This window comes from Bactrocera tryoni, chromosome 1 (genome assembly GCF_016617805.1).
Source record: "Bactrocera tryoni isolate S06 chromosome 1, CSIRO_BtryS06_freeze2, whole genome shotgun sequence".
Taxonomy (NCBI): domain Eukaryota; kingdom Metazoa; phylum Arthropoda; class Insecta; order Diptera; family Tephritidae; genus Bactrocera; species Bactrocera tryoni.
This window is the reverse complement of record NC_052499.1, coordinates 33,887,651-33,910,764: the sequence shown is the minus strand read 5'-3', so window position 1 is coordinate 33,910,764 and position 23,114 is coordinate 33,887,651. Positions and strand designations below refer to the sequence as shown.

The 23,114-nt window shown below is 33.4% G+C and overlaps 1 protein-coding gene across 2 annotated transcripts in view; it reads right to left on the bottom strand.

Annotated features, from left to right (window-relative positions):
* LOC120782655 (homeotic protein ultrabithorax) overlaps nt 1–23,114 on the bottom strand; it is a 139,764-nt gene that overhangs the window by 91,529 nt on the left and 25,121 nt on the right. The window contains exon 2 of one of the 2 annotated variants that reach the window (XM_040115027.1): nt 21,752–21,802. The exons of the other annotated variant lie outside the window; for it this stretch is intronic. Within the exon in view, the coding sequence (XP_039970961.1) occupies nt 21,752–21,802 (51 nt within the window). The remainder of the gene's footprint in view (nt 1–21,751; nt 21,803–23,114) is intronic. 2 annotated transcript variants of the gene reach the window in all.

Sequence of the window (23,114 nt, the reverse complement as noted above, 5' to 3'; positions counted from 1 at the left end):
AATTTTAGCAATTATACAGTCTTTTCGTATGCAAAACTTAAAACTTTTATTATATTTCTACTCTAGCAACCTGTACTAACAGAGAAAAATAATTTTGTTCACCTAGCAGATGTTTGTAATCTAAAATTAAAAAAGATAAATATAAATTTATATATAAATGACTATATGCCCACTTTACTTTTGCTCATTTAAGCGATAATTTCAGTAAAAAGAAAAATAATTTCAGCGAAGAAGTTTCGTACCCTTAAATATTGGGAGTTTGGTATTTCAAATGGGTGGAATAGGGTAATTGCTACACTTTCAAAATGCATATAAAAAATTATAAGGGGCTAAAAATAAGCTGGAAATTAAGATACAAAACTCTTATTTGGGGCACTACAGAATGAATTTTTTAAATAAATTGTTTTACAGTGAAAATATGCGAAATAAAACAACGCCGACTTTCTTTCATAAATTTTATTCTGAATTTTGTGGAGCATGTAACGACGTGTCCAGCGGGAAACCGTTCGCAAAATCTTGCGTAGGAAACGAGAAGCGTCTAATTACAGCGCGATTATGCGTAAATAGGAATGGCTCCAATAAACTGATGACTCAATGCGAAATGACTTCATTTTCGGCAAGAAAGACGAAAGCAGCACTTTGCCTGCTTTTAACTAAATACTTCTTTTTCAAAATTAGATTTTTCATTTTCATTTCGGCATTTCGGGCAAGATTTTCTGGACAAAATCAAACAATGCGTGCGATGCGGCAACGTCGAAATAAAAACATTTGCAAACATATCGCACATTAACTAAAAATGAGCTACAACTCGAAAATTTTCAAAATATTTTTTTATTCCATATATCAATTTGTAATACACTTATATTTCTTAACTGGAAAATCAACGTTAGGTCTACTTTTGTTTTAAATGCGTCGTTTGCCTATCTTATCAACTAAAGAGTACTACGAGCTTTGTTCAAAACGTAGGTCAAATTTTGTATTTCTTCAGAAAGTGATTATTTATTTATGAATATCTAGTTTGTCCTCTTCAAAGTACATAATTACCCCCAGATATACTGCACTTCTGCCAGCAATTTTTCGAATCCTCAAAACAGTCTTTATCTCCGAAACAAAGAGTTACATGAGGGGGAATACCGTCGCTGCGGCATCTTTAATGTGTTGATTATATCCAAAACAACTCGTGCAAGCAACGATGCTTGAGCAGTGGCGTTATCATAGTAGTGTAAAAGCCAATCTTCATTCTTCCACAAATCTAGGTATTTCTGGCAGATTGCTTCGCGCAAATTGCACATATGTATCTTCATTTAATATTCATTATTGGATCTACGAACCTTTGAAAATAATGTGACGCCTCTGCAATCGAAAAAAAACTTTTAGGAAAATCTTCACTTTCGACCTAACCAGGCGGCAGCTTCCATTGCGATGATTGAGCTTTGGCTTCACGTCATAACCAAAAACACACGATTCGTCATTAGTTACGAGTCCAACATCTCCTGAGCAGTGCCAACGCGATGCTATCTAAAGTAAGCAATTTTTGCACAAACTTCGCAGCGACCCCAATCATATCCAAATCATTTGTTAAAATCTAATGATACGAGCTAATCAATATGTTTAGTTCCTTGGTAATTTCTCTAATGGAAGATTGGACAATACTTTTTTCTTCATTTTACTAATGTTTTCGCTCGGGCGTTCGGCACGCTCTTCGTGGTTCACATCTGTTCGACCCCCTGAGATCATATAGCTTCGTCATAAGCCACAATTAACATTCGGAATGCCTCCGCGAACTTAATTTTGTTTTTCACATAAAATTTTATTCACATTTTCTCATTCATTTTTTGGACACGCAAAAATCGAAGACGATCCAAAACGCGTCCAAGCAAAACAGCTATCAAAAATTAGCTATACTGCATTGAAAATGGCCGCCCTTGTCAGCATAAGTAAGACATATGAGTACCAACATAACAATCGATAATCGAATAAATCGTAAATTGTCTGCTGTATTCTGCGAAGGTGACTCTATTTATATGAAAAAATGTGAGTTTAAGCATCTGTATTATTTAAAATGTGTAATGTTTAATGAAATAATTGTGATTACCACAGTGCGATTCGATGACTTAACTCTTAATTTCTCTGTTAAACACTATAATCAATCATATTTGAGTAAGACGCTCTTCAAAGAAGATATTATAAATTATGAACGACGATTTGACTGTAAAATTTCAATATTTTTCACAAGAACTGTTTTTTACTATTGTCATTTTTCGATTTGTGACTGTGATCAAATTAAAAGGGAATTTTCAATTTATACTTCGCACGTTTTTCGAATAGGTAAATGTTTTTTCCTGTAAGTTGGTAATACTGTTGGTGATATCTATGCTAAATTTTAGGTCAAGATACTAGTTAGTATTTTAGATACGCGTCGTTTTATGAGGCTCTAAAAGTTAATTTTTCGATCTTTACTATGTCTGAGTTTATTGAATTTATTGAAGTGCGAAAATGCACCACCTCATACTGCATTGGGTCTTCTTCTTCTTAATTGGCGTAGACACCGCTTACGCGATTATAGCCGAGTTAACAACAGCGCGTCAGTCGTTTCTTCTTTTCGCTACGTGGCGCCAATTGGATATTCCAAGCGAAGCCAGGTCCTTCTCCACTTGGTCCTTCCAACGGAGTGGAGGTCTTCCTCTTCCTCTGCTTCCCCCGGCGGGTACTGCGTCGAATACTTTCAGAGCTGGAGTGTTTTCATCCATCCGGACAACATGACCTAGCCAGCGTAGCCGCTGTCTTTTAATTCGCTGAACTATGTCAATGTCTCGGTATCTATCCCATCCCGCACGTGTAGTGGATTGCATTGGTTACTCGTGATCATTTCGCCACATTTTCAACTAATATCGTGTCGCAACCATCGCATTCGCCTGACTTACCTTCGTGTAACTTCTGGCTATTCAGCAAATTCACATGACCACTCCGAAGACACCGTTTTGACTCAATTAAGGGTATAAAAGCTGAATCGAAAAAGGGTCTGATGGCCATCACGACGGAGGATTTTTCCAAGTGCTATGATGTCTGGAAAATTCGTTGACATAAGTGTATTGTAGCGGGAGGGGATTACTGTGAAGCAGATGAAATGGACAAAATTCACCTTTCTATTTGATCACGCAATGCATCGCCCGCACCGCATTTATCAAAAATTTTGTAACAAGTGTCCACGCTGGACACTGCGAAGTTATAAGTATTTTAGAACCATGTTGCCAAAAGTTAGTTAAACCTGGCGTATTTACATAAACGCGATCTGATGTATTTAAAATTTTTAAAATTATAAGAATAGTGGGTGAGAATCTATAAATGCGAAAAAAAAATAAATGATATTTGGAGCGAACGGAATTTTAAATATGTACGCAATAAGCGGATAAAAATTTATATTTAAATTATATTTTTTTTGCGCTGAGAACGAAGACTTACTCATGATCGACGTAGTTATAGCGATGGTGGGAATACAACCCGAAGTTGGATTGTTGTGGAAAAAATGATCGGCAATAATAATAATAATGTTATTCACTAAAAATTTGAAAGCAGTAATTTATATGTACACATCATAAAGCATACAAAAACGAGTTCTGGCTTACAGAACTCAAGCTGCAATACAAAACGTTGCCAATTACGAATAAAATACAACATATATGAATACTTCTTAAATATACAATGTTTCATTATGATATACAAGACTTTCTGATATTCCTAAAGACGAGTGTCGCGAAGCGAAACTTTTTGGGAAAGGCATATAAAAATACCATATGCTTGCGTTGTGTCGTATTGGTTATTATGACAGTCTACCTGTATGTGCGGCCATGCAAAATAGCGAATTGTCTGCTGATTTCGCTTCATTAATCCACCTTGTTCATTTTTTATTGTCAAAGAAACATTTGAGATGTTTATGCCGCTAATCATGCAAGTGATATCAACAACAACTTCGAGTGTCATAATCTCTACAAAACTCGGGCAGGTAGAATACTAGTAACAGCAAGCAAACTGGGTAATAAGTTCACTAACTTTTCATATCAACTGACTCTACTTTGAATTATATTATGCTAAAAGACGTCTGATTGTAATAAAAAACTTATGACTAAATTAAATTAAATAAATAAGTAATTAAATAAACTAAAGGACATAAAAGTAAGTTTACGGTGATGATGTATTCATAGTCATGGAGATCAATCAACCCTAAACATTTTGCCAAACTAGAGCTTTGCGCGATAAATATGTATATTAAAAAAAAGCATATTATTATAATATACATATTAAATTAAGTGAATATAATTAATAAGTAAAAAGGGGCTAAGTTCGGGTATAACCAAATATCTTATACTCTTGTTACGTTATATTCAGTTATAATCAAATTAATTTAAATTTATTATCTAAAATTGTGTTATATGGCAAGTAGGCGTGGTTGTTGTCTGATTTCCCTTACTTTGACATTAAAATAGCAGTATAATATTATGTACCTAATTTGGTTGAAATCGGTCGAGCAGGTCCCGAGGTTAACGCCCACTCAAAAATTTTAACCCGTAGTGTCCATTACTACTGCGATCCACTTTGCCAAAGAACAGTTCTTATCTTAATTTAGTTCATAGTTTTTGAAATTTATTGGTTTTCATTTATAGCGTTCTGGGGGCGTGAAAGAAGTCCGAATACGCCTATCTACGAACTAGTCCTACATTTTTTGCCAAGGAACATTTACCATGTTCCATTATTCTACCTCAATTTTTAATCAAGTCATCTCTTGCACGGACAAACCGTCCCTCGGATTTCAATTCGTTTCGTAATTTTTATCGTTTATATATGTATATATATTTACAACTCGAAATCTATCTCGATGAATACAACTATAAACTCTGTGGCAACATGTTGGAAGGGTATAATAGATATCCGTATTCCTCAAATTTTAATAATAATATAATTTATTGAAGTGCACTTATGTTACTAACAGGACCCTAAAAATATTTTGCACAGTTTTGTGGTTTAAAAAAGTTTCATTATGTTAACTAAAATTTTTGATTATTTTTATATCCCACGTTTTCATCATACTTTCGTTGCGCATATACTATTATACATTTATAAGACGTTTAAACGATCAATGGACTGTGCGTAGTAAATTTTACCAATAACAGCTCACTATCGCTTACAACTATACGATTCTCCGTTGACCCACTGTTCACGTTTCAAGTGTCATTTCCTACTGCTATTTTCGTTTTCTGTGCAACTTCACAATGCTTTTTAAATAAACAAGCGCCTGCAGAATAGCAGCAGCAAATGAGGCGCAAAAGGTAGAAAAGTCGACTTAGGCTTAGGGTAACAGAAATATTTATGAAATTTTTACGCGTACGACTTGGAGTGACATTCTGCTGAACACAATGCGACACTTCGTGTGGCTGTTACGAATCCGCGTTCATGTCACTTTCGTTGACATTTTACCCACGTTGCCAATAGCGATGGTGTCAGCGAAACATGCTTTGTAACAACAACAATTCACATACATAATTGTCAGTAAGAATATCACAACTAGCGATGACAACGTCTACATACACTATTATTAAAAATGTAAGTTTTAAGCTGTGCCGCATCCGAATCTTTTACACTTTTGCAATTTGTATATGTCAAAAGCTTCAAATTATAGAGAAATTTGACATGTAAATGCAACATTATATACATATATTATTATACGACATGGTATCCCGATTGCTATTCTAAATTGATTCTATTAAATGCACAATATTAAGACAGGCAGACAGATGGAAATTACATATATGTATATACTCCTCCGTATTTTTATTTGGTCTAGAGGTAGGTGTTAACATAAAACATTGTATTAGAAGTAGCATTCTCATTTGATATTATTGGAAAATCTATCTCAGTGAACAAACCTATTGTGTTGAATATTTGGAGTCTATCGGTGAGGTCATTATGGATATTTTTACAGTTCTTTGTCGCAAATTTTAAGTTTCTTAAAGGGTGCCGGTGGTCTAGAACCCTCAAATTAATAGCACAAACAGTGGAGAACGTAGAATCGTGGCCCGACTTAGCTGATACGACCTATCTCATAGGCGCGCAATGTAAGTGAACAGTGAAAAACGCTACTCCCTTCTCTCTTTGACGTGGGATCACGGCATTTGGATTTGGTTGCCAATATCGATATACTGTAGTAATTATCAACTTTTATAATTCAATCTGTTCAATATGTTTCAATATGTTTGAAATTTTCTTAAAATAACTCAAAATCAGAGTCGAATGCTATTATTTATAAATATATAAACTATTTTTAATAGTTTGTTTTCAGTTTTGATATTTTATTTTATAAAAAATTGTAATTGAAACATAGATTTGTACAAAACTATATATGCGTATTGAGAAATGGCAACATTGTTCAAATGAAAACAAACAAAGATGGCTGATTTCCGCGTTTTTACCACGGGCTCAACTGTTCACACATTTTGCACGCTAAGGAAGGAAAAGGAAGGAAGGGAGTAGCGTTTTTGACTGGTTCTGCTATAAGGGTGTTTTCTGGATTTTTTTTTTCAAGGTTTAAAAAAAGAGCAATCGATTTAAAATTTTTACAGTTTATTTATACACTTATGAAAAGTACAAAAATATTTTTTTGTTAAATAAAAAATTATTTAAACAATATTAAAAATGGCGTCCAAAAAAAGCTATCTTAAAAAATGACTTCCGGTGCCGTTGTTGATTTTGACTCTTCAGAACATCTGAAACATAAAAACCAAATAAATTATTAATCAGTAGGAGTTCAGCTATCGCTGGAACTACAACCAAAAAAAAAATTGAAAATTAAAAAAAATTCACGCTTTTGAAGTTCAGATTCTGAAAACAGCTACTTTTGGACCAATTTTAGAACGAAAAAAATCGAAGTTCTTAAAATTTAAATTTGATCGTAGTCCTATTATATAGATATTGATCTTATAAACACCATATTAAAATTTCAAATGATTCGGTTTAATAGTTTTTTTTTTCAACAACGGCACGCCGAAAAAAGTAGTTTTGAGATAAATGACTTACAAAGCGTGCCTTCATTGAGCCCCTCGACCGCGCGCTACCTGCTAAAACGGCTGTAGAAGCTAAAATAATGTGAATATTCTTCCAAAAATGTTACAGTATATTCTTAAAGGACTATACTTTCGAACTATCAAACTAAAAAAAAAAAATCGATTTTTTTAAAATTCTAGACCACCGGGACCCCTAAGCACTGGATATGTCATGCTAACGGCTTTATTGGGAGAAGTATTGAAATATATAACTAAAATGTTCGCATATAACTAAAATAAACTATAATCCTCAAATGCAGCTGACGGAAGAAATAAACTTAGAAAAATCTGCCACTTATAGAATTTAAAATGCAATGAAATGCATATCAAAAATCGTGTTTTTGGGTTATGAAATGTGATTCTGTGAATATTGCCTAATCATACGCTGAAACGCACACCCACACTGAAATACAAGAAAAAATAAACCTTGATTACCGCTACATCAAATCGGCCATAATAAATACTTTTCAAATATCAACTTTCGGCAAGTCAGTCGATTGGCAGGTTGTTATCTTTGCTTTATCAATTGGTAAATAATATTTCAAATATTGCCATAGGATTATGAACATAGATATGTATGTATAGTTTTCGTAGTACACATTAGCACACTTTACACGTATAAACAGAAGAGAGCAGAAAAATAAATATTCAACATGAATGATAATTGTATCGGATAATAAGAATTAAGTTCTTTTATATTTCTGCAGGTTAACACGCTTTCAAAATACGGATTCAGAATTTTGCGTAAATTAAGATTATTAAATCAATTATCAAAATCATAAGCCGATCACGGATTTCGAGTCCTTTGGCATTCAGATTTTTGTTAAATTTCTGCTTCGAGCGTGCACAAGAATTTCCTTATTGTGACAATGTAAATATTGAATGAGTATTTCTCTTTGGTAACATTGTTCAGAGAACATCTCAGAGAAGTGCAATCGGCAAACTGGCCTGGCTGATCAAGCCGATTGCCATAAATCTTCGAAACATGACACTTTTGACAGTTCAAATAAAATAAGGAATGTATTGTATAAAATTGTCGTACAAGTGGTAATGAATATATGTATAATAAAAGGGAATAAACCGAACAATTTATACAAAACATGTGATTTCGACGTTCACGTTATCAAGTTTAACTTGCTTAAATTGATTATGAGTTCTAGGTAAAACTTTCAAATTGGTCCCTTCTCAAAACATCAGCCAGTGTCGTACCCGAATGTATTAAATGCTTAGCTACCACTTAGTGGGTCAAGGGCTTGGTTCCAGCTGAACAAATATGTACCTACATATGTATATGTAGGTATGTTGAGTAGTTTATGTGTATTATAACACCAGTAACCAATGCATAGACGGTGAAGTATTAATGATTCACGTTTATGGTACAAAATAATAATACTAAATTTTTGCGGAAGGTGTAAATTATTATATTCATAGCAGTTGGTATATGGTCTTTGATTGATTTTTCTTATATTTACCTCGAAACACGCTAATACATGGCTGCAGGAAAAATTATATGTCACACAAAATTCCAAACTAATTAAATGTTTCTACATTGAATAATCGTTCGAAAATCCGTGTTATTTTTGATTTGCACGCGGTCATGCAGTTATTACTCTGAAGAGAACAATATACTATGATTATTCCAAATCCGCGCCAGCATTTTCCACATTGATATCGATCTACATAATTATTTTATAAGAACTTTATATGTATGTGCTAAATATTTTTGGTTAACGTGCTTAAATTTTAAATGAATATTTCTAATACATTACAGCCTTAAGCCTTTTTTCTCAAAAGTGCCATAACTCTGAGGAACCATTTAAGATACAATAACCATAATATCTCAGGACTAACCTCTTCAGTACCTCTGCCCACAATGTAAAAGTTGTCAATAAATAAATTCGTTAGAGACATTTTATTTCCGAGATGGCGCAAAAGAGCTTTATAAGAGCCGGGATCAAAATAAGACGGCGGGAGAGGCACCTACCATATATTAGTCAAATCCCATATTTCAGGACCTACACGACTGATATCAACCAAATTTAGTATGTAATTTATAATGCCATTTTTATGTTTCCATATTAAAGTAAACGAGATCGGACTACCACCACACCTACTTCCCATATCTTTAAATTCATCTGATTATTTTACTATACCAGTATGCAAATTAAGCAAAAATGAATGCGGGCTTGTCCGAATCGGATTAATGATTTTTTAGCCGCCCTATATCTAATACAAAGATTTGCGAACTTTCAGTTTAATTTATACTACATACATATATCGACCCTTATGTGAGTTATCTTAGTGAAACCGAAAGAACGGGTTTTACTAATAACTATGTATCTTTGTGCCTAAAGCAGTAAAATAGGGTGAAGTCTTGCCCTATCTCATATATAACTAAGTATATTATTATTATGTTGTATGTTAATCGTATGTGGTATTGCCAAAAATTGTTAAAATCGGTCAATAATCTCTTAGACTCCATACACCTTACTAGGCAATTTTCTAACCACCGCACACTGGTCGATTTCATAGGCCAAAAATAAAAAAATAAAAGTTTGAAACTTACCACTTTTTGTATCAAAGCTATTTCTTAAAACACCAATAAAATTAACGGTAAATACATTTTTGCTCTATCTGCTCTTTTCGGCTACGAAAAGCGAGAGAAGTGAGAAGTCCCTGTCTCGCTCTCAAATGAATCAAGTTTGTTTATATTAGTTAATGTTTTCTAAGTCTATGCTTTTGATTTCAGTTGCAACTTTTTGCAACTTTCTTTGTTATTCATGTTATTCTACCAGGCATGCGACTTTTTGTGTTATTTATACTCTCGCAACAATGTTGCTAACGAGAGTATTATAGTTTTGTTCACATAACGGTTGTTTGTAAGTCCTAAAACTAAAAGAGTCAGATATAGGGTTATATATACCAAAGTGATCAGGGCGACGAGTAGAGTCGAAATCCGGATGTCTGTCTGTCCGTCCGTCCGTCTGTCCGTCCGTCTGTCCGTCCGTCCGTCCGTCCGTCTGTCCGTCCGTCTGTCCGTCCGTCCGTGCAAGCTGTAACTTGAGTAAAAATTGAGATATCATGATGAAACTTGGTACACGTATTCCTTGGCTCCATAAGAAGGTTAAGTTCGAAGATGGGCAAAATCGGCCCACTGCCACGCCCACAAAATGGCGGAAACCGAAAACCTATAAAGTGTCATAACTAAGCCATAAATAAAGATATTAAAGTGAAATTTGGCACAAAGGATCGCATTAGGGAGGGGCATATTTGGACGTAATTTTTTTGAAAAAGTGGGCGTGGCCCCGCCCCCTACTAAGTTTTTTGTACATATCTCGGAAACTACTATAGCTATGTCAACCAAAGTCTACAGAGTCGTTTTCTTCAGGCATTTCCATATACAGTTCAAAAATGGAAGAAATCGGATAATAACCACGCCCACCTCCCATACAAAGGTTATGTTCAAAATCACTAAAAGTGCGATAACCAACTAACAAAAAACGTCAGAAACACTAAATTTTACGGAAGAAGTGGCAGAAGGGAGCTGCACCCAGGTTTTTTTTAAAAATTGAAAATGGGCGTGGCGCCGCCCACTTATGGACCAAGAACCATATCTCAGGAGCTACTAGACCGATTTCAATGAAATTCGGTATATAATATTTTCTTAACACCCTGATGACATGTACGAAATATGGGTGAAATCGGTTCGCAACCACGCCTAAAGCTATTTTGAATTCCATCTGATGCCTTCTCTGTATAATACGAGTATAAACATTAGGAACCAATGATGATAGCGGAATAAAACTTTACAAAAATACGGTATTTGAAAAATATGTAAATGACGTATTATGAGATCTCGATTATCACTTTACCATGCGAGAGTATAAAATGTTCGGTGACACCCGAACTTAGCCCTTCCTTACTTGTTTTTATATTTTTTTGTATTTACGTGTTCGTATATTGGTGCATATTTTATTGTTTTTTATTATTTTTTCATCATACATACATATACATATGTACATATTTGAGCTTTGGTTTTCATTTTATCATTTTCTCTCTTTTATCAAATGTTTGTTCTATACGTACTTTTATTTAGGCGCATCATATGGGTGTAAACTTTCACGCCTATATACTTACATATAATATTTTATTTTTGAATTTTGGTGTTTTGAAAATTTGTGAAGTAATATCTCTTATCACCGAAGCAAATTTAATAAAGCTTCAGTATCTACTTATTAGAAGCTTCGTAAGCAAAAAACTTGATATTAACTTTTTACCCTGCTGTGATGACATTTTAAAGGAAAAAGAGTTATCCTGAGCAAATAAAGGTCTCAGAATCTGATCTTGAAGTTGAGATAAAAGAATTATTGAGCCACATTGCGTCACAAATGTAATTCATGGACGGAATGAGTCCTCTAATTACCTATTATCAATAGGAATATGTGGCTTTGATGGCAATTCTGGTCAGAGCGAATATGAGCAGAAATTTGAAAATAATAATATGGAAGACAATAATTTATTTATCACGGCATATGTCCCTGTATAACTGATAATAAAATCGCAAAATGATGAAGAGCACAAACAAATTTGGAAAAACTGCAGACCGACCTTCGTCCACCCGCTGTTGCCGTCCTGTTCGAATTCAATTTGAAAAGGAATTAGTTTAATAAACCCTCAATGCACTAGATTTAGATAGATTTGCGCTAGATACTGCAAAGGAATTAACTTCAAAATATTTCTGGTATTATCTTCCTTCGTCAGTCCGTAAAATTTTAATTCACGCTCCCTATGTTATTCAATATGCACCAGTTTCAATTGGAGAGTTCTCATAAGAGCTGAGAGCTGAGTCAAGCAATAAGGACGTTAAGATGTATCGACTCCATCATTTACAAAAAACCTAATGGATCAAATACAAATCACGACTTGCTAAACCGAATGCTTTTGAGCTTCATGCAAAAGTAAATAAATTTTAATAAAATTAGTATTTGATTTAGTTGACTAAGATTCTAAAAATTCCTTTTTTCGTTTATTAACTTTTTTAATTTAATATAATTAATTAAAATTTGTTACCACCGGGGGGGTGTCGAAGTGGGAAATGGTAGAGGGAGATTTTAAAAAGCTTTGGCAAAAGTTTCATTTTTATTTAGGCAGTGGAAGTATTTTTGGCCGCTGATTCCATACAAGACCGACCACTGTGCACCGGTTGTCCTTAAACTGTATGTACGGCTTACCCCCACTCCGATATTCGTTTTTCTAACAGGCCCTGTGACGTAAAGTGTGTAAGTGTATGAGTTGTGATTAACGTTTACAACATTAATTTAATATATTGAATTCAGCCTCTTCGGTTGAATTTATTCACATATATACATCTCCTTTGAAGATGGTTTTAATATATTTTTTGCCGACAGGAAAAAATCAATATTAGTAAATATGATACCAAATTTTATTGCTATCCATTCGTGATTTCCTCTGGTAATGAATATTGCATTCTCTTGGAACATTTTTAATAAAAAGATTTGACAACACCTGGAGGTATATGCCTGGCTTATATCCTTGCAAGAACTAAGCTAAACAAGTATACATATGTTTTATAGTCCGCAATCACTGCGGCAGTGGAGAACTTGTGTAAGTAACTTGGGAAATAGTGAATAGTTTTATATTTTTTTCATATATTCATTACAAATCTATATACATACTAGAGGACCCGTCCACGCTTCGCTGTGGCTGATACATAGATAATACTACTACTACCATCGATACGATTTCTATTAGTTGCATTATAACTACATATTCGTTAATAAGATATACATAGCATTTTTCTGAAGCAACTTGTGTTAGTTTACAAAAAAATGGATCTTAAAGCATTTCGTGTAATAATAAAGCATTGCTTTTTGGGAAACCGAGGACAATGATGCTCTAAAGAGGAGAAAGCTCTGTACAAAGTGGTTGCCTCGCAAGTTCATAATCCAACAGAACAATGAATAACGATTCTGAGAAGTGTTTGAAATAAAACCGAATTTTTGCGTCGGTGTGTGACAATAGAAACATAGCTCCATCATTTCTCCCTGGAGTTCAACCGACAGTCATTCTAGTGGACTACAGATGGTGAACCGGTTTTCAGGTGTGGAAAGGCGAATAAATCTGCTGGATTACTGAGCCAGTTATAAGCTATTTCACTGCGTATTTGGTTGCAGTTCTTTTCTACTATTCCAAATATTTAGCAATTGTATTAGTTTTGAGGAAGAATCTGTTTAAAATTGTACGCATATATTCAAGGAAAGGAGGATAATTTGAAATATAATCTTTGTATTTATGAGTTGAATTAAATTTTGACAAAAAGAGATAAAATGTATCCTATGTCCTTACCCTGGTTCTAAGCTACCTTCCCACCAATTTTCAGTTAAATCGATTCAGCCGTTCTTGAGTTATAAATGGTATAACTAACACAACTTTCTTATATACATATATGTATGTATATAGCCGGAATAAAAAAAGCATGCGACCGAAATTGAATGATTCAAATATTTGACAAATAAAAATATTGAAACACAAAACAAAAACAAAAAAAAAAAAATTGTATGGAAAAATGTTACTTTTTGGTAATTTTCCAATTTCCCTTAACATTTAGGAGGATGAAAAATAGATGTTGTCCGATTCTCCACCCTAGCCGATATGCCCGCTAAGATTCACGAAAATCGGTCGAGCGGTTTCAGAGGAGTTCAATAACGTACACCGTGACACGACAATTTTATATACATATGTACATATTAGATACAAAAAAAAGAAAGAAAAAATATAATACAACTTATAAATGCAAAAATTATATTTCAAATCATAAGCATTTGTTTAAAATTCATGTTTGTAGGAATTATTTGAATATATGCGTCTAAATTTTAACAGATTCTTCCTCAAAAATAATACAATTGCTAAGTATTTGGAATAGTAGAAAAGAACTGCAACCAAATACGCAGTGAAATAGAGATAACTGGCTCAGTAATCAGTCGTTGACGTGCATCCCGAAAGACTGATGTCATAACCTTTCCAGTCGACTTTTTCGTCTTTTCACGCTTGAGGACCGGTTCATCATGTGCAGTCCACTAGAATGACTGTCGATTGGACTCCAGTAAGAAATGATGGAGCTATGTTTCTATTGTTACACACCGACGCAAAAATTCTGTTTTATTACGATTAAAGAGCACTCAAACACTTCTCAGAATCAGTTATTCGTTGTTTTTGTTGGATTGTGAACGTGCGAGGCACCCACTTTGCACAGAGCTTTCACCTCTTAAGAGCATCATTGTCCTCGGTGCTCATTTCGCCTGTTTCCAGCTTAGCAAATATCTTTTCAACGATGAATTTCCCTGAGCCCAAATTCAACGGTATTTTCACCCAAAAAGCCAAATGCTTTATTAACACACGAAATGCTTTATGATACACTTTTTTTGTAGACTAACCGTGCGATTCTGTACTGTGATACTGTCTCAAGTCTCTAAATTTGAGATTTTGAGTTAGAGACAATTTTTGAGACTTGAGACGATTTTGCTATTCTGTAAGTGACAGTCACAAAATCCATTACATTTCATTATTCAGAGATGTTTTTAAACTTGAATGAAAATAAATATGTCGATAACAAATATTAAATTTTTTATAACATAGTCAAAAAACAAAATTATCAATAAAAGTAAAAATATATGTTAACTTTGTTTCATAATATTTACGAAATTTATGTAGAATTGATTTATTTTTAACCTTTTCGTGCTTGAGTTGCTTACAAAATAGAAAATAACTACAATCGATTAATATCTGTGATGATCTCTATTCAAAATGGCAGACAAGAGTTCTTTTTGGTTTTGTGACCTGCTAATTACCAGGTCTCAAGTTTGAGTCAATATTTTGAGACTAACGCTAGAGACTGTTTAGTGAATAGTAACTACATAGTCACTAATTGAGATTTTACCTCAAAATGTCTCAAATAGAGACTAGAGACTGGTTACAGAATCCCGCTATAACACAAGTTGCTTCACAAAAATGCTATATCTCATTAACTAATAGTAATAATCCAACTAATAGAAATCATATACATACATAGATGGTAGTAGTAGTATTATCTACGTATCAGTCACGGTGAAGCGTGGACGGGTCCTCTTATTGTATATAAATATAATCTCAAAAATTATAAACATTTCATTAATTGCTTTTTCTTTTGGTTATTAAACGTTACAAACCACTATTTTAGGCGGTCAGATTCGGTGTAGGTGTGTTTCTCCTATATTCATTTGATTATGAGAGTAAACATCTCGGTTCAAAATTTATTTATCTTCGCGGCTATTCCCAAAAGTCCAGCGCCAAAGTGATGCTTTAGTTTAACGTCTCACTACTGAAAGACAATATTGTAAATAAAGTATAGATTTAACTAAATTTTTTCAAAGGCACATGGACTTTAAAGATTATACTTGCAAAGTTTTGAATTCTTATAAGAACTAAACTATTCATCCATTTAAATTGAAATAACATTCTTATTTGAATATTAACAAAGTCAATGGAGAATATCTCAAATGATCATTCTAATATGAATTCACAAGATTCAGGTAAGAATAAGGTGAGTATTAAGAGAAGACTAAGCATCATATTGCTCACACTGCTACTATGAAACGTAATAGCAGAGAACGTCTGTATTCACCAAACAAATAAGAGAACGGCCACTGTTATTGCTAATTAACAGGAAAATGTTAATGAAACACCTGAGAGTTATCTAGAGCAGTTAATATTTAAGCTACATACGTACATATGCATATCTACAATGTTTCGCTAACTCTCGCTCTAACATATCAAAGACCACAATACTTGCATATTCATAATACTCATGATCACGAAAATCACTATTAAAGTCTACAATGTCGTCATTATTACGCTCTCTTATTTTCAACCACTCGCTTGCTTGTTCGTTTACCTGTCAAAATTTTTTACAAAATGGGATCAACAACATAGCAGTAGAAAATCAATATAACATAATGAAATCAAGATGAGCGGATCGGATGTTCTACATACGTACACATTAGCGACTACTACTTATGTATTCATAAGTAGGTTTTTTCAAGCGTCTGATACATTTACTTAGGTTCATTCGTTGCGTAGACAGTCTGCCGGGAAGATGTGAAACTGAAGTTAAAGTTGCGCGCATTAAGATGAACTTAAACACGTGATCAGCGGTGATCAGCTGTTGCCTGTACGGACCGGAGGCCATGATGGCCGCCTTCGTTAGTTGCAGAGTCATTCAATGAGCAAATCAGGTTTTTCTTCGCTATTTCTTTTTGGCGGTTATTAATCATTGAAAGTGTACGGCGTATTTTTTTAAATTTTAATATACAAGCTAACATGTATACAAGATAACATGTATACATAAATAATTTTGGTTTAGCAAAAACAAAAAAAAATAATAATTGGTGGTTTTGTTTAATATGTACATATGTAAGTATGTGCATGTAGTAACAAGCACTGTTTGGTGTTTCATTTGTTTAGTGTTTTTAAGATTTAAAAGTTCTGAAATAAATTGTTCGATTATTTAAAAACAAATATTTTTCGTTCGCTCATTTCGAATATACATATATTTTAATCCTAAATATAAATATGTATGTTTAATATAGATTCAAGAAATACCTATTCAGTATTAATATTAGATATGACAGTGAAGTCTTTAAACTGCACAAATTTTATTGGCGGCTTGAGGTGCATTTTTGCCTTTATCGTAGTAGTACTGTAAAATATGCCGTATTTTCGCTTTCTTTTGCTCCATGTTTGCGAGGCTATAACTCACGAACGAGTTATAAGGTATAGCATGACCTGATGTGACGAATAAAACTAGAACTACGCGCTTTCAGCGCCAACTAGCGAAAATACCGCAAGACTTTTTTGACAACCTATTATGTGCATAAATTACTCCAAATATTTCCTTTGTAAAATTACATTAGTTTAATCAAGTTATAAAAGTGTATGGAGTGCAATTGTGAATGTATCTATAAAGATGAAAAATGGACGCATAGTATGCAAATAGTTGAATAAATTATATCTATAGTGGATTGTTATTACTTTAATTAAATTATTTTATATTTGAGGTTTCAAGGTCGAAACAGGGTGATGTGAAATTTAAGTTAAGCACTTACTTTATTTATTTATGTATAAATATGTGTAAATTTAGCTGCATCTCATAAATTACTAGCATACTTTATTCCCATTTAACTTTTTCTGATCAGACGACTACAATGTTTTTTTTTAAGTTTATCAATTATTTAGACAAACGATACATTTTAAAAGGTGGAGAAACTCATATGCAAAATTTAAGAAACGGTATGCCCTAATATGTATATTTTGATATATGTATGTATGTATATGAAAGAAATGTTGGCATGAACATCATCAAGAATCGGCTCCTGTACGCGTTTGCGAAGAAAATCGAAAACAAACGAGTTTACCGCCGGCGATGTGAGCCAGACGCACTCTGCCTCACCTTAATCGAATTTTTTTCACGTTTGCTTGACTTTATTGCCATTATCAGCCACTAATTTGTTAGTAGCGTAGTGCTTTGTTTTTGCTTTCGCTGCTGTCGTTTGGCAGTTAATAAATTTTAAAAATGAATATTGACAAATTGCACCGAATGAACATGTACCGCCGGAGTCAGAGAATTTTAGGAACAAGTTAAACGGACGAAGGAGAACAGCAAATAAGTGAAAGTGTCAGAAGCGAAAAAATATGGATGAACAATGGAAACTGGATAACCACATTGAAGTATTCGAAGCAAAGTAAAGCAGTTATGCGAAGTAACACTTTTTATTGTCCTGATATACATATGTATATGTACTGTTGCTGCAATATTCATCTTCAAATGCGGTGCACAGTCACAACACTCTGGAGTAAATTTGTTTATTTTTTATAATATACAAATGTAGTATGTTCAGCTTAATGAGTGAGTGTTTAACAAACTATGAATACAAAACCGGTGAACAGCAACTCGCATGGGGCATCTGAGCAACGTCAGTACACTGCCAACATCCACTTTATCTTGCACTAGTGGAATACTAACGAACACGTGGATGCAACTGTATTTTAGTATGTTTTGCAGCTGTGGATCCGCAAACTGAGCTATTTACGCGGAAACTGCAGCAACATGCAATTGTTGTTTTGTATTTTTTTGTTCTGTAGCTAACTCATATTAAGTGGGCATTAATCTTTTTAGGTGATAATTAACAGGCGTTTTGCGCTTGTTAAACATTAAGCGTCGCTTCTTTCCACAGCAACGCGAGTTGTGATGTTACTAAAAATGATTAATTGTTGGTTTTTATAACATCACCTGTTTGCTTACAAAGTATTGCATGCGGTACTCTACGTTCGGTCTCATTTTGACTCTCTCGTTCCTCTTCAGCTTCCTTAGCTCCCGACCTCAATCACAATAACAAAAGGTAAAACTGTCATAAATACATATATTGCATGACTATTGGTTATTCCGTTTACATTCACACACGGAAATAACGAAATTGCACATTTTGTAGCTCTACAGAACATTCATCGATATGACTGCATGAACATATAGTCGCAGCACAACAACAATTTTATTGATGTTTTCGTTGATATGACAATATTGGTTTAATAATATTCACTGTTATGAAGCAATTGATTTGCACGAATATATCGAGTTTTTAAAATGTATTAACTTTTACTGTATAAGAAAGCTTTTATTGAAAATAATGTGCAGTTTTCAAGATATCGATTCTAGCTTTGTTAGATTTTATGATTCACTCGCATACGTGCTTTAGGCAGATGAGGTTTATAATAATTATTATTACAGTGTATTAATTTAATAACCATATAATTTTAAAGAAGTTCAATTTAAGCCTAAGCTGTGAATGGTAATTATTATGGAGAATGTTATTTGGATAATGTGAACTATTTTGATATTAGATTAATAAAACACTTTTATACGTACATATAGTATATATCACAGAACCTATGAAACACACCGAACAATGAACGCATATTTTGAGTTTAAGACTTGCGTGATAAGAATTCAATTTGCGTTATTGTTACTTTGCAAGTCCTGCGTTATGAGGCAGCCAGATGGAATTATGTACTTTTGGATGAAATTCGGGTAAAGCCGACTTCATTAGCTTATATGTACATATGTATACATATTTATTTAATCGTGTATTTGATTTTAAAACTCATATTGACAATGAGAGAAGAGAACTTGTACCAAATGTGTGCTCGATAATATAAAACACACAATTTTTGCTATGTAAGTCAATTCTTTTTAGAGGGTTAGTTATAATTGTTACTTTTATTACACATACATATGTCGTTCAGACTGCGATGTAAACAAGTTGTGTATTACACCACTGGAAGCGCTGTTTATAGCTGAAATGCGGTTGTTGTTTATCCGCATTGCAGCTATGTAAGCTACATGATACTGACAAGGGGTGGTGGAGTGAAAAACGCAACCGTCAACGAGGTCCGAGTTGACCGTACAGACTAAGCTTGTGCGATGTGACGGCATGTGCATGTTTTTTTATCTTGCAGATGTAGGATAATTTTGCAGTGTACTGATGAACGTATACATATGAATATGTACGTAGTTTCTTGGGGTTTTTATTTTTCACTGCCCTTGGTAATAATTCATATTCAAATTGCTAATTGAATATTATTTGTTAAAACAACGAGCATTAAGGTAGTCGACTGTGATGAATTTTGTTGTTAATCTATTTAGCTACGTTTTGCGGCCTTCAAAATATTATTGAAATTTGTTTCAGACACTATCATCTTAAACATGCACAACATATCACCGCTTTATAAATTATTACAATTAACAAAAGACATATAATACCATACTCAGATAGTTCGTTAAAACAATTATGCTTACTACCTATTGCTTTCGCTATAGATTTGCTGGCAGAAGAATAACCGTGCTACCATGCGCTCAAAAGGAGATATTCATTTGGTTACTGACTTACTTATGTTTATACTTATGAATAAAATCTCTTCGTGCGCATAGCAATCATCTAATCTTGACTATTTCTTTAAAGAACCTTTGTTCATTAGGAGTATAAAATGAAGTCACTTGCTTCAATAGATTGTGGTATGTATAAGGAAGTAGTTAGAAATCAACTCAGGTCCTTACATCGACCATGTTCGTATATGTAGATAACCATATGTAAACCTATATCTATCTCTTTTAAAGAGTAGGTGTAATTATGGGCGACAATAGCGAAGATAAGATGAAGTGTTGTGATAAAGTACTTGGCAATTCATGAATCAACTGTAACCCTTTAGCGCCAGTTTTTTGGATAGGTTCACCAGCTGAAAATACAAACACAAAATACTGTTTACATGCCTACGTTGTTAAACATATTACACTTAAGTTAACATTCCTTCAAATACTTCACCCTTTTTCTTTTAAAAGTGCTGTTTTTAATGGTCGCGTGTACAATGCACCAACAAAAAATTTTGACTTGAATATATGTAAGTCAAATGCAAAATTGAAAAATAATATATGAATACACTTCATATAAAGAAATAATATATCACGGGTGATGTGGGTGCTCCTGTAGTAGAATGCATTTACACAAAATGTCCAACATTATGATATTCGATATTGCGAGTCAAAGTTAATTTTTTAATTCACATGTACCCATATATTATATTACCATTATATATTTATTCATAATATTCAAGTATCAATGTAGTTTTACCGTGACTCTTAATATAATGAATTGTAAAACAATCCTATTCCTGTGTGGAATAGCCAATTTATATTATTGTAAATAATGACCTTATCATGAGTATTTATGATTTCAAATTTTCTAGGAGCTTTCAACTGTTTTGGATTGTCTTATTCATAATGCTGTTTCATTATTTATTAATTACAAATTAAAAACTGACAAAATTATCATTAAGAGAACATTTTAATGACTTCTACGAATTTGGATCCCAGTACAAATTTTAATAGTAATTCAATTCTTTCTAAATAAATGTAGTTGTAAACTTTAATTTTTTCTTTTAATTTGAATAAAATTGGTTAACTTGAATCCAGGAGGAATTAGGAGCATTACAAATAATAATTGAATCACTTACATCGAACTGGTCAGAAAGCAGGATTAATAGTTGTACGGCTGCTCACTCATTGGCATGATAGCCAGTGAGCGGCGCTGAACTAAATATTGGAAACGGCGGTAAAATTGTAGGAGCAACTTACAAGTGAAAACTAATATCGTCATCAAAGATTGTGCGCATGCGCGATTACCACAAAAGGTCTTATTCTGGTATTCTGGTTGGAGATAGTAACCAGCCACCTGGAACGCGTTGTGCTCATAAAATTAAAGAAAGCACTAAAATATTATCTCAGTTTTCTTTACATATAGTAATTTTAACGCATCCTCGAAAACTTAACAGTATGATTTCGCGATTTAAAGTGAATTGACAATAGATTTATTAGTTAACATCAAATACTTCATTCTTAATGTGTTCTTGTTTTTTTTTTTTGCTAACTGCATGTACATATATATTATGGTAAACTGTATTTATATTCGTAACACGTAAAACCCAACACCAATCGAGAAAGTTCAAAGTACGTAATAAAAAAGTAAAGTACGAAAAAATTAATAAATCCTTACCCATGTCTGTTGATATTCCGCCGTATTGTGTTAAATCTGATCTTATCTTACCTATAATGAGACAATAGTAATGGAAGATTGTTAATTAATTGGTAAGCCACTAAATTTTAGAAAATAATAGAAATAGAAGGCTAATATAATACAAAACACTTGTATATTAAAACTTTCGCATACATACTTATGTTTCCTAAGAAATTATTCGATAAACAACTTATAAAATATTATTAACAGTTAATGCTGTATATAAGTAATTATGATTTGTGCAAGAAGAAGAACAAGGAATAACGTTAAGTGCACCAAAGTTAACGGGGGTTTAGTCTTGCAACATGTTTCTACAGAGATAATAGTTTTCTTCACCTAACAATTGTTTGTATCACCTTAAAATAATCAATTTAGCTGCCCCTTTGTGTAAGCGATCACTTGAGTAAAGATTAATATATCTTGATCAGATTTTGTACATGTTTTTATTGGCAAAACGCCATTAAACGAAGACCTGTAAATTGCACTAACTAAGCACTAAATTGAGGTATACTTAGAACTATGATTTGGCACAGGGAATTACAGTAGCAAGACTAATCTGTAGGCTAAAAATTTTGAAAAATCTTTTGACATTTCTATATTACAGTGTGAAAATTAGCGAAATCGGGCTACAACGGCGCTCACTCCCTATATAACACAATTTTAAATTTCATTTGATTCTTTCACTTTGTAGTATACAAATCAAACAGCAATTAATATAACCAGATAAAACTTTGCACAAAAAGTTCTTTTGAAGTACATTGTGACAAAAAAGCAACCGGAAATTGTAATTAAATTACCCAGGTAAATGACATTTTAAAAAATTGTATTTAGCTAAGTTGGTAGGCTGTCCTTAATTCTTTAATTCTTTTTCACTGGCGTAGACTCCGTTTACGCGATTATAGCCGAACTAACAACACCGCGCCAGTCGTTTCTTCTTTTCGCAATGTGGGGCCAATTTGTATGGCAAATATGAACGCGATCTGTCAACCAGTTTGCTTACTGCAGCTGCTTAAGTCGGTACACCTCAGTCGTACGCGCGATTTTTACAATGGATACAAATATCGAACAAAGAATATGTCTCCCATTTTGTACTTTTACCAAATTTCGTGTGCAAAAAACGTTACGAATGTAAGAAAAGGCTTACGGTGATTAAAAAACACAAGCCTACGAGTGGTACAAAGCCTTTCAAGACGATCGAGAGATCGTTGAAGACATCCCTCGTTTTGGATGACCTTCGACGTCTTCAACTGGTGAAAATAATAAAAAAGTGAAGTATATGGAAACAGAACCATCAAGCGCGTCGCATGTTCGGTGAATGAGCCGATTTTCGCAAGAAAGTTTT